This window comes from Vombatus ursinus, unplaced genomic scaffold, assembly GCF_900497805.2.
Source record: "Vombatus ursinus unplaced genomic scaffold, bare-nosed wombat genome assembly UNPS02014909.1, whole genome shotgun sequence".
Classification (NCBI taxonomy): domain Eukaryota; kingdom Metazoa; phylum Chordata; class Mammalia; order Diprotodontia; family Vombatidae; genus Vombatus; species Vombatus ursinus.
In genome coordinates, this window is record NW_020954687.1 from 6,977,033 (window position 1) to 6,991,216 (window position 14,184).

Consider the following 14,184-nt stretch of genomic DNA (forward strand, 5'->3'; position numbering starts at 1 on the left):
CAGTTGGTGGAGGGAGCTTCCTCAGTGAAGAGTTTTCTGCAATGTGAAATTGCAGGTCTGGACCAAAAAAAAATTGTTAGTCAAAAATTTTAGAATTTTCAGAATAGGTAATTGCCATTAATAAATTATTTCTGTGTAGACCACATGTTCTATAGGAATGGAGTTATTGAAGTGGATAATGATTAGAAGAACTTATATTGGCTTAATGTGTAAATTGAATTTATTGAATTATTTTACTATTTTAATTATGCTTAGTGCTGCTTTTTCTCTCTGACAATAGTTCTTTCTTTGGCACTTTGGTGTTTGGATACTTTTCTTTTTGCAATGTTTGTCTCTACATTTTTGTTTGTTCTCTTTTTCTGTCTCTTCTCAGCTTCCCCTCTTTTTATTCCCGCCATTCTCTCCTCTCTGTCTTCTCTCTCCTTTTCTCTTTCCTTTGAATTGTTATGAATCTAAATTACTGGGTTTGAATCCAACTGTCAGTAGAAGCTGGATGAATTGCTGTTTCTTTAAAAGACCAAATAGTTGCTCACTGAAAGGCTGGATCAAAAGATTAATGAATTTGTTATCATGAAAAAGGTCCCTGGTGGAGTTCCCTTGGTGATATGATTTGGTCATTGTGTTGTTTAATGTTTTTAACAATTCCTTGGATAAAGGCCTAGATAGTATGATTATAAAATTTTCATTTCACACAACTCATGGGGGCATGGGATAGAATCTAGAAAGATTTTGACAGGTTAAAACAATGGACAGATTTTAATAAGACTGAATTTAATAAGAATAAATATTTGGGTGAGTGATTTTTTTTTTAAACTCAAGTAGGACTTTATAAGGATTTGGGGTCGACTATCAATCATTTGATGAAAATCTAGGACTTTTAGTGGACTTCTAGCTCAGTACAAGTTGAAGGTGGTGTTGCAGCATTAGGTTACATTATTCTGAATGATATAGTTATGTCAGACTATGAGAGTACTGTAATCTACACTGGTCAGTCCACATCTATAGTGTATTGCCTTAAATTAGAAGTACCATATTTTAGGAAAGATATTGATAAGCCTACAGTCTGATCATGATGTTGAAGGGTCTCAAAATAATGTTATTTGAAAATTGTTTGAAGGAGCTGGAGATGTTTATTGTGGAAAACAGTATACTTGTTTAGGACATTTTTGGGGTAGTGAGAGGAAGATCAACATCTTCATTGATTTGAAGTAGTATCATGTTGAAGGATTGTATTTGTTCTGATAGTCTCATTACAATACATATATGGAATTATTTGGAGGTTAGGTTTCACCTTAAAGTAAGGAAACGCTCACTAACAGAGCTGTCCAAGAGTTGACTGGGCTCCCTGGGCGGGAGTGGATTCTCTCTCACTGAAGGTCTTTAAGCAGTGGTTGATTAACCCTTGTCAAGCATATTATGAAAGACTCTCCTGTTCAAGTACAGGTTGAATTGGTGACATATGGGGACACTTAAAACTCCGAGATTCTGTAATTGGTTCTTTGATGCTTTGGATTAAGGAAAAGCTTTCTTTAAATTTTATTATGAATAAAGAATGGTTAGGTGGTGTTAACTGATTTCATTAATGAATATTTTTGTTGTTCAGTCATTCAGTTGTTTCTGAGTCTTTTTAAACCATACGGTCCATAGGGTTTTTTCATGGCAAGGATACTGGAGTGGTTTGCCATTTCCTTCTCCAGTGGATGAAGGCAGACAGAGGTTAAGTGCTTTGCTCAGGGTCACACAGCTAGTAAATGTCTAAGGCCAAATTTGAACTTGGGTCTTCTTGTCTCCAGGCCCAGCACTCTATCCACTGAGCCACCTACCTACCTCCTATTAAGGAATATACTCTCTGTATATACTAAAACAAACTGATCAGTACACTGTAGTTCTGGAATTTCAAACAGTAATTTCAGAAAAGACCAAATAACCTGGCTCTTGTTAATTATTCTGAACACTCCCTCTCCTAACCCACTCCCCACCTCCACCCCCACCAGGAGTCATTACATCTCTATCACTCCTCACTTATTGGAATACTTATACTTTTTATGCCTTTGGAAAGTGAACAAGGCAACAGCAGAACTTGTCTCCCTTGTTTTCTCTTGCTTACAAGTTGGCTTTTCTACTTTGCACATAAAGGTCTAAAGCACATGAGTAAATATCCCTTCAGCATTTGAAATATAGAGCAGTTTTTAGCTGATACTAATTCCTCTCATTTAGTACTTCAAGCATCTTTTTTTTGTTGGTGTTAATTTGGACTCTGTCAGAGTATATCAAATCTCTTGGATGGTTTTCGTGAGTTGCTTTGGCTGGAAAAAATCACTCAGTGACTGTTCATTACTGGTGATGATTCTCTTGCACTTGACCAAAATGTTTATTAAATGCTTGTTGACTTACGTGGAAGAAAAAATAATAGTATTGCAATATACTCTGCAATTTTAGGCTCAGGTCTGCCAAAAAAAATTTAATTTAACATTAGTTGATATTCAGGCAATTTCTGGCTTGGAGAGATGTTCAAACTAGCCATGCTGCCTGACTTCTCCTCACTGCCATAAGAGAATTTCATCCCTGGATGCAGGGGTGTTCTGGAGCCTGCTCATACAGGTTTTGGAGTGCAGATTGTTACATATTCAGTGTGAACTTGATTTATTGTTTTGTTGATTGTCTGTACTTAAGAAAGCAATGGAGAAAATGTTAATGATGCAGATTAAACAAAAAAGTGTGTCATGTGTTTTCATAACCCGTTGTTAAACATTTATCAGTATATCCCTGTACTCAGGTAATATTTATAGGAATGTTGAACAAGGAAAAAAAGCACAAATATATAAAAATACAATTAGGGCTAATGTTCTAGAATTGTTGAGTAACCTAGTTACCACCTGATTGCTCCTGAGTTAAACCTGGAGTAGTATCTCTTCTCTTTCATCATTATCTTAATCTTTTCTTAATAAAAAAGGATGGATGACAGTACAAGGTCTACACAGTGATGTACCAAGTAAGACCTAAAGAACTATTTCTATTTGTTGGTACATCTTCAACAATAATCTCCCAAGTCTAACAGTAGTTATTTCAATTAATTGGATCCACAATCCACTAGCCAAAACTAATATTTGCAGTGGTAGGCAGAAGAGAGGGTTGGTTATTCATTTTATTACCTGCCTCATATCATCTTGCTGTAGTACATCTTTATGCATGTAAAGAATATTTATGTGTGCTGTAACTGTTAACATTTATCATAAATATTATAATAGTTGGTTACTAGATTGGATTCTTCAGTTTTCTGTTATAACAAACCCTAAACTGTTTATGTCAAGATCCTATTTAAATTTTAATCAGTAAAGCAAAGATTCTTATGAACAACATTATTAAATAGTATTAAATGATGTTGCATTATTTTTGAATATAGAACTACCTTAAAAGAACATCTGAGGATTCATAGTGGAGAAAAACCACATCTGTGTAGTATTTGTGGGCAGAGTTTTCGACATGGAAGCTCATACAGGTAAGGTAAAGCCAACATATTATGTATAATGCAAGATGAAATTGTCACCGATCTCTGTGTATGTGTGTATATGTATGTGTATATATATCATTTTATTGTTGGAGTGCTAACTGCAGCAAAAACCATTTCTTGATCACTTTATGGGACATAAGTGTCCTAGTTGTGTATGTAGGTTTATGAAGGTGGATTAGCCTTCTGTTTCATAAATTTGCAGCTGTTGATACTGTAGCTATCCTTAAATATAATTTATGAGATATTTTCACATCATTAAGAATCTACTATGCTGGAAGTGCTATTCTAGGTAAATTATACTTATATTTATGTGCATATAGATAAACACAGATATATACACACATATATGTATACATGTATGGGTGCATAATTAATAAAGCTTTTTCATACACAGTGAACTTAATAAATCTATGTTGGAGTTTCCTTGTCTTTGGTATTTATTTAGTAGATAATGTTGCATTCTAGGAAATATTCTCCATTCTCCTAATTTCAGAAAATTGTGCTTTGTTTAATCAAGATCCATCTGTCTTTTTCATGAGGCTAATCACTGACTATATTTACAATTCATTTGTATGAGGGAATTTTTTGGGGAGGTGAGGGATGGTTGTAAACAGCTAGAAGACATTTGAAGATAAACACATATCTGTGCTTTACTAATCCTATTGTAAGAATTGTAAGTCATCATTTTAAAATTGTTTTCTTTTTATCATCTCTGAATTTCATCCAATTTAAGGAAAATAAAAATGGTATAGTTTCAGTTATTTCATCCATTCACTTTATTATTTTTATGTCAAAAGTATCAAAAAATTTATTCTAGCAATTTATCTAATAGGAGTTAGTGTTTCTTTTTTTCCCCTGTATACCGCATTTGTTTGTAATTTAAATACAGTTTCTCAGATTTTCTGTAATCTCTCCAAGTATGTGTATAAAATAACCTGTGTGAAATGTAGTGAAATATGGTTATCATAAAGATAAATACTTGAGAGGGGGATACCTGGGGTACTCTGATGATGTAGAAAATAGAAAATAGAAAATATCCATAAAAACTTATTTAAAAAAATATAAATACTAGTAAAACATATAGTTGGTTTAAAGGGAAGGGGAATGATCATTTTCTATGTTATGCAAAAGAAATGATAACCTCAGAATTTTTTACTTTACCATTTGCCATGTAATATACTACGTAGCTCATATGTTTACTCATTCTGACCCCTAAGCAAATCTTTTCATGATTTAATTCTACTTCTGGCAATCCCCAGAACTGGTGGTAGGGAATAACCATTTGAAAAGCTTGGTGGGCAGGGTGAAGTGTGTAGAAATATTGGAGGGGAACATGTAGGGAAAGAGATAGCAACTTTGAACTCAATTGTGTGGTAGTAGAGAGAATATCATGAATCGTAGATACTAAACTGATAATCTGTGTATTTGGGAGAAGACTTTATATTATTCAGAGCTTATTGATTTTTTTTATTCTCACACCAATATAAATTCCTCTCAATATTCATCTTTATATATAGACTTCACTTGCGAGTCCATCATGATGATAAGAGATATGAATGTGATGAATGTGGAAAAACATTTATTCGTCATGACCATCTTACAAAACACAAAAAAATACATTCAGGTAGGCAGTATCTTGTAATAATGAATTTTAAAAAATTTTTAGGCAAAGAGAAGGAAAATAATACTGTGATTATGTATTCATAATGACTCATTTTTATCATTTAACTTCTATTGAAGCTTTCTTGAATATGGACTCTTAGTTATTTTAAATGATGATTTACATTCTGGACATTGATGTTTCATGTATTCTACAGGCTTAAGTGGAATACCTGCAATTGGTGATGTCTTAGATGGAAAGGCCAAGATTGTATTTTACACTTTGATATGTTGGAGGGATAATTGAGTTCTAGGAGAAATGGGGAGGAGGGTAAGGCATTTGAGATTTTCATGTCACAGTGAGTGTTTGAAGCCCTCTTTGTGGAAAAGGGTTCTTTTGTAGTAACCCTGATCAATTTCAGATCTTCACACTGTATTTATAATTTTCAAACTCTGGGGATTTCTCTCGTATTTTCCTCTCAGATTGATGTTCAGGAAGTGCTAAGAGAGCCAACTCTGTGCGTACAGTAATGGGAGAGAGCCAACTATGAGCACAGTAGAACAGGTGATTATTATTATTATAAACATAATGTACATGTCAAATATGCTATAATCAATAGTTATTCCTTAGAACATTTCCATGAGGTAGGTTGCTATTGTTATTATCACCACTTATCAGAGATGCTAAGGAACTGGTGATTTCTTCATGCATTTATAGTGGCAGCCCTAGGATTTGATTTCTAAATTCTTAATGCTATCTTGTGCATTTGGGTCAGGCATGAGTTTTAAAACTATTAGGCCTTAAAATATTAAGAAGGCAAAGATATCTAGAGTTTAATTCTATTTGTATTTTGGCTCATTGGGAATGTAAGAAATCCCCAAGGGTGAAAAATCATTTTAAAATTAGAATACAAAGATCTGAAAATGTTCAGGTCCCCATTTAAAATAATATAGTTTCTTCTTATGGTGTTAATTTATATTTTGTAGTTCTTGATAACTTGAAAAATGTCGATGGGGGTGGAAAACTGAGTTTTGAAGTAATCTCAGTTATCTTGCTCCATTACTTTAAAAGGTGATATTTGAAGTCTCCAACAAGAGGCTGCACCTTCTTCTCCAAGTGGGGAGAAGACCCATAACCAGGAAAATAAGCATAAATTCTTGGAAGAAAGAAGTTTGAGTGAGGAGTAGAAGGGAATATATCTCAGAATAAAAGGTGGCTGAAATTCTGGTGCTTTATTTAATTCCTGGCATCTTTCTCACCAACTTTGTGATTTTTTAAAAAAAAACTATTTCTGAAAGAACTGATATGTTTACTGCATTCTAATTATGATTTTGTTTGACTCCTTATTTCAAGGTGAAAAAGCTCATCAGTGTGAAGAATGTGGAAAATGTTTTGGCCGCAGGGATCACCTCACTGTTCATTATAAAAGTGTTCACCTTGGTGAGAAAGTGTGGCAAAAGTAAGTAAAAATCTTCAGCTTTTCTCATTGGTCACATTAGATAAGTCATCGATTTTGGTTATTCAATGACCAGTTATCTAGTTAAAATTTTATTCTTTCTTAAAAACCTAGATCAGGTGACACATCCTTCATGATGTCTACCCTAGTTTTTCTCTCCCTCATTGCCCCCCTACCTAAAAGTGATCATTTTTCCTCATATCTCTCATGCTACTGTGATCTTTCCCATGTATTAATCATTTGAATATTACAGTTATTTGCGTGTGTTTCAACCACCCTTTGAGATTGTAAGTCCCTTAAGGGCATATTTTGCTTCTCATCTTTGTATCCCCAGAATCTAGCACAGTGTCTTGCACATTTTAATAAATATTTGTTAAATTAAGTTGTTTGTTCATAAAACTGCTTACTAGTAATAAATTTAAAATAAGCAGACATAAGTGTCTGCTGTGTGCAAAACACAATATATAAGTGCTTTAAGGGAAATAATGAAGATCAATAGGTTACATCAGAAGCTTACAGTCTTAGTAGAAGAGATTAAATGTAAATGACTATAATATAGGACAGAACAAAAGTTTATAAGAATTAAAAACTAAGGAAAATAAAAGGCAAGACCAGAGCAAGACAAAGGACAATTAGAGAAGAGTTGTGATGTGATTTGGATCTTTAATATGTGATGAAGCATCTAATTGGTTATAGAAATTGGAGGTGTAAGAGTGAGGGTATCCCAGGCAGAGAGAATAGTGTGAGCAGTGTCATTGAGGATATGAGTTGTACGACTTGTTCATAAGTTGGAAAATAGACCAGTTTGATTGAACTTATTTAAAAAAAAATGGGTAGGAAAGAGAGGGAGGAATTAAGGTAAAGTTTGTCAGTCTTTTTTTCTGCTTGTTTTATTTATAGTTCTAAAAATGCAGATAATAACTAATATTTATATAGCACTTTAAGGTTTGCAAAGTGTTTACATATATGATCTTATTTAATTCTTACAACTCTTAAATAGATGTTCTTATTATTTTACAAATGAGGAAACTGAGGCTGAGAGAAATTAAATGACTTGTCACACTGCTAGTGTCTGAGGCAAAATTTGAACCGAGGCCTTTCTAACTCTTTAAATCCAATGCTTTGTTCACTGTGCCATCTGGGTATTTTTTTTTTTTAATTTCCTTTACTCATGGTCTTCCTGATCTTCTTCACTACTGAGAGTCAGTTGTATTAGTTTTAATTGTCCTTTGTTAAGAATGGGTATCCTCCAAGGCTCAGTTCTGTGCTCTTCTCTGTTTTTGTTCTGTATTCTCTCTTTTGGTTATGTCATTGACTACCAGATTATCCCTCTGCAAATAGTCACCACATCTTTGTGTCCAATCCTTTCTTCTGAACTCTAGACCTTGTGATCACCAAATGCCTAATGGGCGTCTCCATCTTGATATCCCATAGTATAACAAACAAATTATTGAACTTGTCCTTCAGAAGGCCTGGGTTTATATTCTATCTCTGATACTTGTCCACAGTCACACAGTGAGATTCTGTGCTTCAGTTTTCTCATCATATACTTGTACCTACGTTTCAAGATTGTTATGAGGCTCAAAAGAGATTTTATATGTACATTTATCTATATTTAGATATAAGTATACATCTATATCTATATGTTTGTGTATGTGTGCATGTATGTATATGTGTGTGTGTGTTTGCAGACTTTATGAGTTCAATGCAATTGTTCTTTTTGTGACTATCACATTAAACTCAGCAGGTCCAAAATGGAATGGAGTTATCCATCTTAAACTGTTAATCAGGTACTATCATCCTCCTGTCACCCAGAGTCATTCCTGACTTCAGTTCAGTTAATTCTAAAACTCCTTAATTTGGCTTCTATAATATCTTTTGCATCCTTTCCCTTCTTTCTGCTCCCAGGGTTGGCCTTATCACTTCTTGCCTGGACTCTTGTAAGAGCTTAAGAACTGGTCTCCCTGCTTTCATGCTCTCTCTTTTCCAATCCATACCTCACACAACTGTCAAATAGTTTTCCTAAGGTGAGGTTCTGACTATGTCATTTCTCTGCCCTGAAACCTTCAAGGATTCTTCTTGCCTCTAGGATAAAATACATATTTCTCAGCCAAATCTCACTTCAACTTCTCTTTGGATCCTTATCTTATTTTACTTCCCATCACATATTCTGTGTTTAAGCCAAACTAGACTTCCAGCTGTTCTCTGATCTCTGCATTCCTTTTGTGTCCTCTGCATTTTAATAAACTGTTTGTCATGACTAGGATTCCCTCTTCAAGCCTCTTTTTCAGAATCCTTCTCTTTAGCGTTCAGTTCTGGTGCCATCCTTCCCTGTGAAACATATCCCTCTTTCTTCATACCCCACCTCCTCCAATTATTTTGGTGCACATGTTGTTATCCCCCAAGAGAATGTTGTCAACTCCTTGAGGAAAGGGATCTATTTTGTCTTTGTATTTCTGTCATCTAGCCATTGCCTTGCACAGCATTGTTTAATGTTTGATGAATTGAGTATAAATCATTCTGTGGAAAAATATATTGGACATTTAAAACTTCATTTTTGAGAGGGCTCTAATATGATTTAATACTGACTTTATGATACAATCCAGATTTGACAGAAGCCAAAGAACAGATTTTTGAGTTCTAATAAAATTCTTGGCTTTTTGTTTTGAGGATGCATTCTGATAAAATTCTTGGCTCTTTTTGGGTGGATTATAAAGTATGCATATCATATATTTTCTCAAATGTCATATAGTATAATCGAGATAAATGTAAATATGCACAAATATGGGGTATCCCAAAAGCCTTAGTGCAATTCTCAGCTTTGATAGCTTGAAACTACACTAAGACTTTGGAGTATCCTGTCTATCCATATAAATATATTAGTCATCAAAATATTTTGAAGAAAAATGCTGATTATGTTGACCTGTTAGGAAATGTTGATTGAATAGCCTTTTAAAGGTATAGGCTTTGGGTTTCTATATAAAGAATAATTGTTGGGTTGGAAGCAGATGGAGGCTGTTGTTCTGTGTATAAAGCATAATGTGAAGTCATTCTATGTATATAGGGTAATGTGAACAAAAACTTAAAGATGGGAGGAAGAAGGTCTCAATTTAGATGGGCCAGAAGAATTCAAGCCTGACAAGTACATTTGGTATAAGCCATGATACGCCATGAGATGGAACTAGATTAGAAAAGATGAACTAATTGGTGGAGAATTTTAAAGAAAATAAGTATTAGTTAACACTTAATTCAAGGGGCATATAAAGTAGGTACATGACTTTGAAAAGTGTCAGTGCTTGAGGGGAAGAACTGTTTTTTTCTTCATCTTTGTATATCCCTTCAGTCCAGCAGCAGTGCTTTGTACATAGGTTCTTCATTTAAATTTTTCAATGACTGTGAACTTTTCTTAGGTGTTTCCTAAGAGTACTACTTTAAAGGGCTAATCTAAATGAAGAAGGCCTACTCTAAAGGGATTTACCTTCCTCTGCACCCTAACTTTTATTTTTTAATAATGTGAACGTTCAGAAGATTGCTTTTTAAATTACTACATTTTTAATATGAATCTATTAAGCACTTACTGGGAAAAAATTTTAATGTAACCTTCTTTTACTTCTTAGATATAAAGCAACATTTCACCAATGTGACGTTTGTAAGAAAATTTTTAAAGGCAAATCAAGTCTGGAAATGCATTTTAGGACACATTCAGGTAAAACTTAATGGGTAGGTTATGTGTATTTTAATCAAGAATGAAGCCTGATCACGTAAACCATGCTTTTCTCAGTTATAATTCCTATTCCAATTGAGATTTTAGTATTTATAGTAATGTCATTAGCTTGAGGAGCCTATATTAAGGTCTTTATTTTTTGTCGTATAGCTTCAGTTTTTCACAGTGGTATTATAAAAAGGATTTGCAGAGAGACAATTGGTTGTGGGGTTATTCTCTCTCCAATGTATATTTCTCTGTCAGTTGCTACTTTTCTTCATTTTTAGTTACTTTTTTCAAAGTGTCTTTTTGTGATTCTTCTTTTTAACCACTTTTAAGGGCATTCTTCAGGCCTGTGCTTTAGCTATTTACTTCTTTTACTATATTCCTTTTTAAGTAGCAGCACAAAGTAGTTCGCATGGCTTTGTCTTAGCTTCTTTGGAGGATGCTTTGTTGTGTACTTTGTAATACTGCCAACCAGTCATGGCTTTTGTTGGTATCTTTGGGAGAATGCTGATTTCAGTTTTTAAAGATCACTTCCTATTTTTCTGTTCCTCTTGAACTTAAGGGTGATATCATTTCCTGAAATATATAATGTTGGACCTTTTTTTAAAATACTGTATTCCTTAGTTAATCTTTACTTTTTATGACTTTTGCTAAATTTTAAAAACCTTTCATAAAACATTTATACTTTTTTTTTAATCTATGATTTGCACTTAGCTATTCCATTGCTATGGGCAGCTGGGTGGTGCAGTGGGCAAAGCGCCAACCCTGGAATCAGGAAGCCCTGAGTTCAAAACTGATCTTTGACACTTACTTTCTGTGTGACCCTGGACAAGTCACTAACCCCTGTTTGCCTCAGTTTCCTCATTTATAAAACAAGCTGGAGAAGGGAATAGCAAGCTGCTCCAATATCTTTGCCAAGAAAACCCCAAATAGGGTCATGAAGAATTGGACATGACTGAAACAATACAATAATAACAATTCCATTGCTAAATTTAGGGGAGAAAAATAGTGGGGTTTCATAAAAAAAGCGGGGAGGGAGAACTATTATACATACGGCAGAAAAGTGATACTAATGTAATAGACCTTAGTCTTTCTTAAAGGCAGATCTAATAATATTACCATGCTGAAATAGAGTTATTAATAAAATGTTGCAGTTGTGATATTATTATTATTCTCAATGCTAGCTAGACTGAGATAGTGAGTACTTTGTCCATTTGTGGACTTTTGCTTCATCGATGTAAAGAGCTTGGAGAGAATTCGTGTGAGGGCATATAGAGTGAATGAATAAATGAATAAATAAAGCTTATTTATTAGTTACTTATTATGTGCAAAACACTGTGCTAAATGCTGGGGATAAAAGGATATAGGACAAAGAAGCTTAATCTGGGGTGACTTAAAATTATACAAAGAGTATTATCTAGAGACTATTAACAAGCTATTTTTTATGTCTATGAGGGGTACACAAAATAGGCTTATAAATAACACAAGACAGAACTGAACACCAGTTTTAAACATCATAATTTGGTTGAATCCGCATAGACAGAAGTGTCAAACATCTGCCCTGGCAGTGCCTGCAGCACTGTCATGTGTGGCATGAGCCAGATTAAAATGCAACTGGGAAATATTTGACAAAATAAATAAAAATACAACAAAACAAAAATGTTTTCTAAGCCAGTAAGCAGGCCACAGATATCCTTAATGTGCAGTTTAGTCCATCCCATTCCCATTCTATTTGACTTTGATATCACTGGTATGAGACATAAATCAGATCATCATATTTGATTTCATGTTTATAAAATTGAACACTTTTTAAGAGTTGGAAGAGTGAGTTGCCTGACCAGATTAACATTTAATTGGGAAATATTTAACTAAATAAAAACATAACAAAACATAGATAATGTTAATATGTCATTTTTTGAAGTCATTATGCTGCCCTAGGAAGTTCCATTTCTTTTTGAGTTTGACACCATTGATGTGGAAGACATTCCTCTGACTATGCTGTGAAACTTCCTTTTTGGAAATATTTTCATTTTGAACAGTTTTCCACAGCTAGTCCCACATAGCAAACAATGCAAATATCGATCACTTAGAAAACAGTTTTTTTGTTATTCTTATTTAGTTATGGATATATCCAATTATTAAGCAACTCACAGCATTTTAAATAAAATAATGAAATAATAGTAAAAGAACCGTATTCCAGAACAAATGGAAATTCCATTCCGGTTCTCTGATTGATTCAGTGATGCTGGAGATAAATAAATTATTTAAATCAAAAGAAGTAGCCTAAGCCATCCTCCCTGTTTAACATATTTTTTGGGTTTGAGGCAATGATAATTAAGTGTTCCTATTGAAAGGGCCTCTTGTTGACCTGCTGGTTGGAAGGAGAAATAAAAGTATAAGAGAAAAAGTATATCAATTTGTTTTGACAGTTAGTTCTGTCATTAAAAACTTGAAAACAATATTTATTTAGAAGAGTGCAAACTCATTTGGTATAAATTTTATATATTTATATTTTACACTTAATATTATCTTTTTCTTCATAGGTGAAAAGCCTTACAAATGTCAAATTTGCAATCAGTCTTTCAGAATTAAGAAAACTTTAACAAAACACATGGTTATTCATTCTGATGCTCGACCCTTCAACTGTCAGCATTGTAATGCCACATTTAAACGGAAGGACAAACTAAAGTACCATATTGACCACGTGCATGGAATAAAATCTCCAGATGAACCACTAACTACTTCTGAGGAGAAACTTGTATCCTTACCAATAGAGTATGCTCCTGATGGGAAAGGTTACCAAACAGAAACTAAACAATATATGGACCAGTCTAAATATCAATCAGAATCCAAAACTATGTTACCAAATGTACCTAATGAAGTCTGTGTTCCAGTAACATTGGTTCCAGTCCAGATGCCAGATACTCAGAATGATATGGTACGCCATACCACCGCACTTCCACCACCTTCCCAGGGCATCCTTTCTACACAGACACAGCCGACAGATTATCCACGAGCAACAGATTTGGCGTTTCTGGAAAAATATACTCTCACTCCTCAGCCAACAAATATAGTTCATCCAGTTCGACCTGAACAGATGCTTGATCCTAGAGATCAGTCTTACCTTGGAACATTACTAGGTCTTGATAACACTACAGCTGTACAAAATGTTGCTAATAATGAGCGGCACTCGTGATGAGACCTAAACATTCCACAAAATTTTAATGGCTATATGCTAATTGCAAGCAGTAGCTGATAGCTATTAAATTAATAGGGCTACTATGGTTTGCATTTTCTCTGACCTCCAAGATTGTGTGTATAGTTTAAGAGCAAAGAAAACATTATGTGGACATATTTTGATGCATAATATTTAAATTGTATATCTTATAATTTTTAAATATTTTAAAATCTTTTAGATCTTAATTTTTAATAGTTTCTTAGATATAGTTTTTTAGAGATTCGCATACAGGAATTTTTAGATATATTTGTCATCATTGGTTCTTCATTTTCATCTCATTCTTCCTTTCCTCTTCATTTTTCTCCTTCAGCCTCCAAGTTAAAAAAAATCATTTTAACAAGCCTTTAAAGAGATTGTAAATGAATGTACTGATAGCTATCACCTGTTTTTCTGTCCCAGCCTGAAATTCATGTGGTCTTGTCCCAAATGCATGTTTTTCTCATTAGAATCATGCACCTGAGTTGATTAAAAAAAAAATACTCAGAAGCTTGTTTTAGTTTTCGTATTTTTATAATTTCTAGCACATATTTTCCATTGGACTTTTGACAGTCTGAAAGTAAAAAAGTAAACTAATGCTGTAGGGTTTGATAGTAAGGTGGGAATAGAAACATTATACCTCAGTTATCCAAGATGAAAAAGTATAAAAGAAGGAAAACATATATTCTACATC

At 33.8% G+C, this 14,184-nt stretch overlaps 1 protein-coding gene across 1 annotated transcript in view; it reads left to right on the plus strand.

The window, feature by feature from the left end:
- Positions 1 to 13,661, plus strand: part of ZBTB41 (zinc finger and BTB domain containing 41) — a 54,421-nt gene extending 40,760 nt beyond the window's left edge. Inside the window, exons 7-11 of the mRNA XM_027843429.1 lie at positions 3,404 to 3,499; positions 5,029 to 5,135; positions 6,465 to 6,570; positions 10,185 to 10,273; positions 12,820 to 13,661. Coding sequence (XP_027699230.1) covers positions 3,404 to 3,499; positions 5,029 to 5,135; positions 6,465 to 6,570; positions 10,185 to 10,273; positions 12,820 to 13,472 — 1,051 coding nt within the window. The 3' untranslated portion in view covers positions 13,473 to 13,661. The remainder of the gene's footprint in view (positions 1 to 3,403; positions 3,500 to 5,028; positions 5,136 to 6,464; positions 6,571 to 10,184; positions 10,274 to 12,819) is intronic.
- Positions 13,662 to 14,184: the final 523 nt, after the last annotated feature.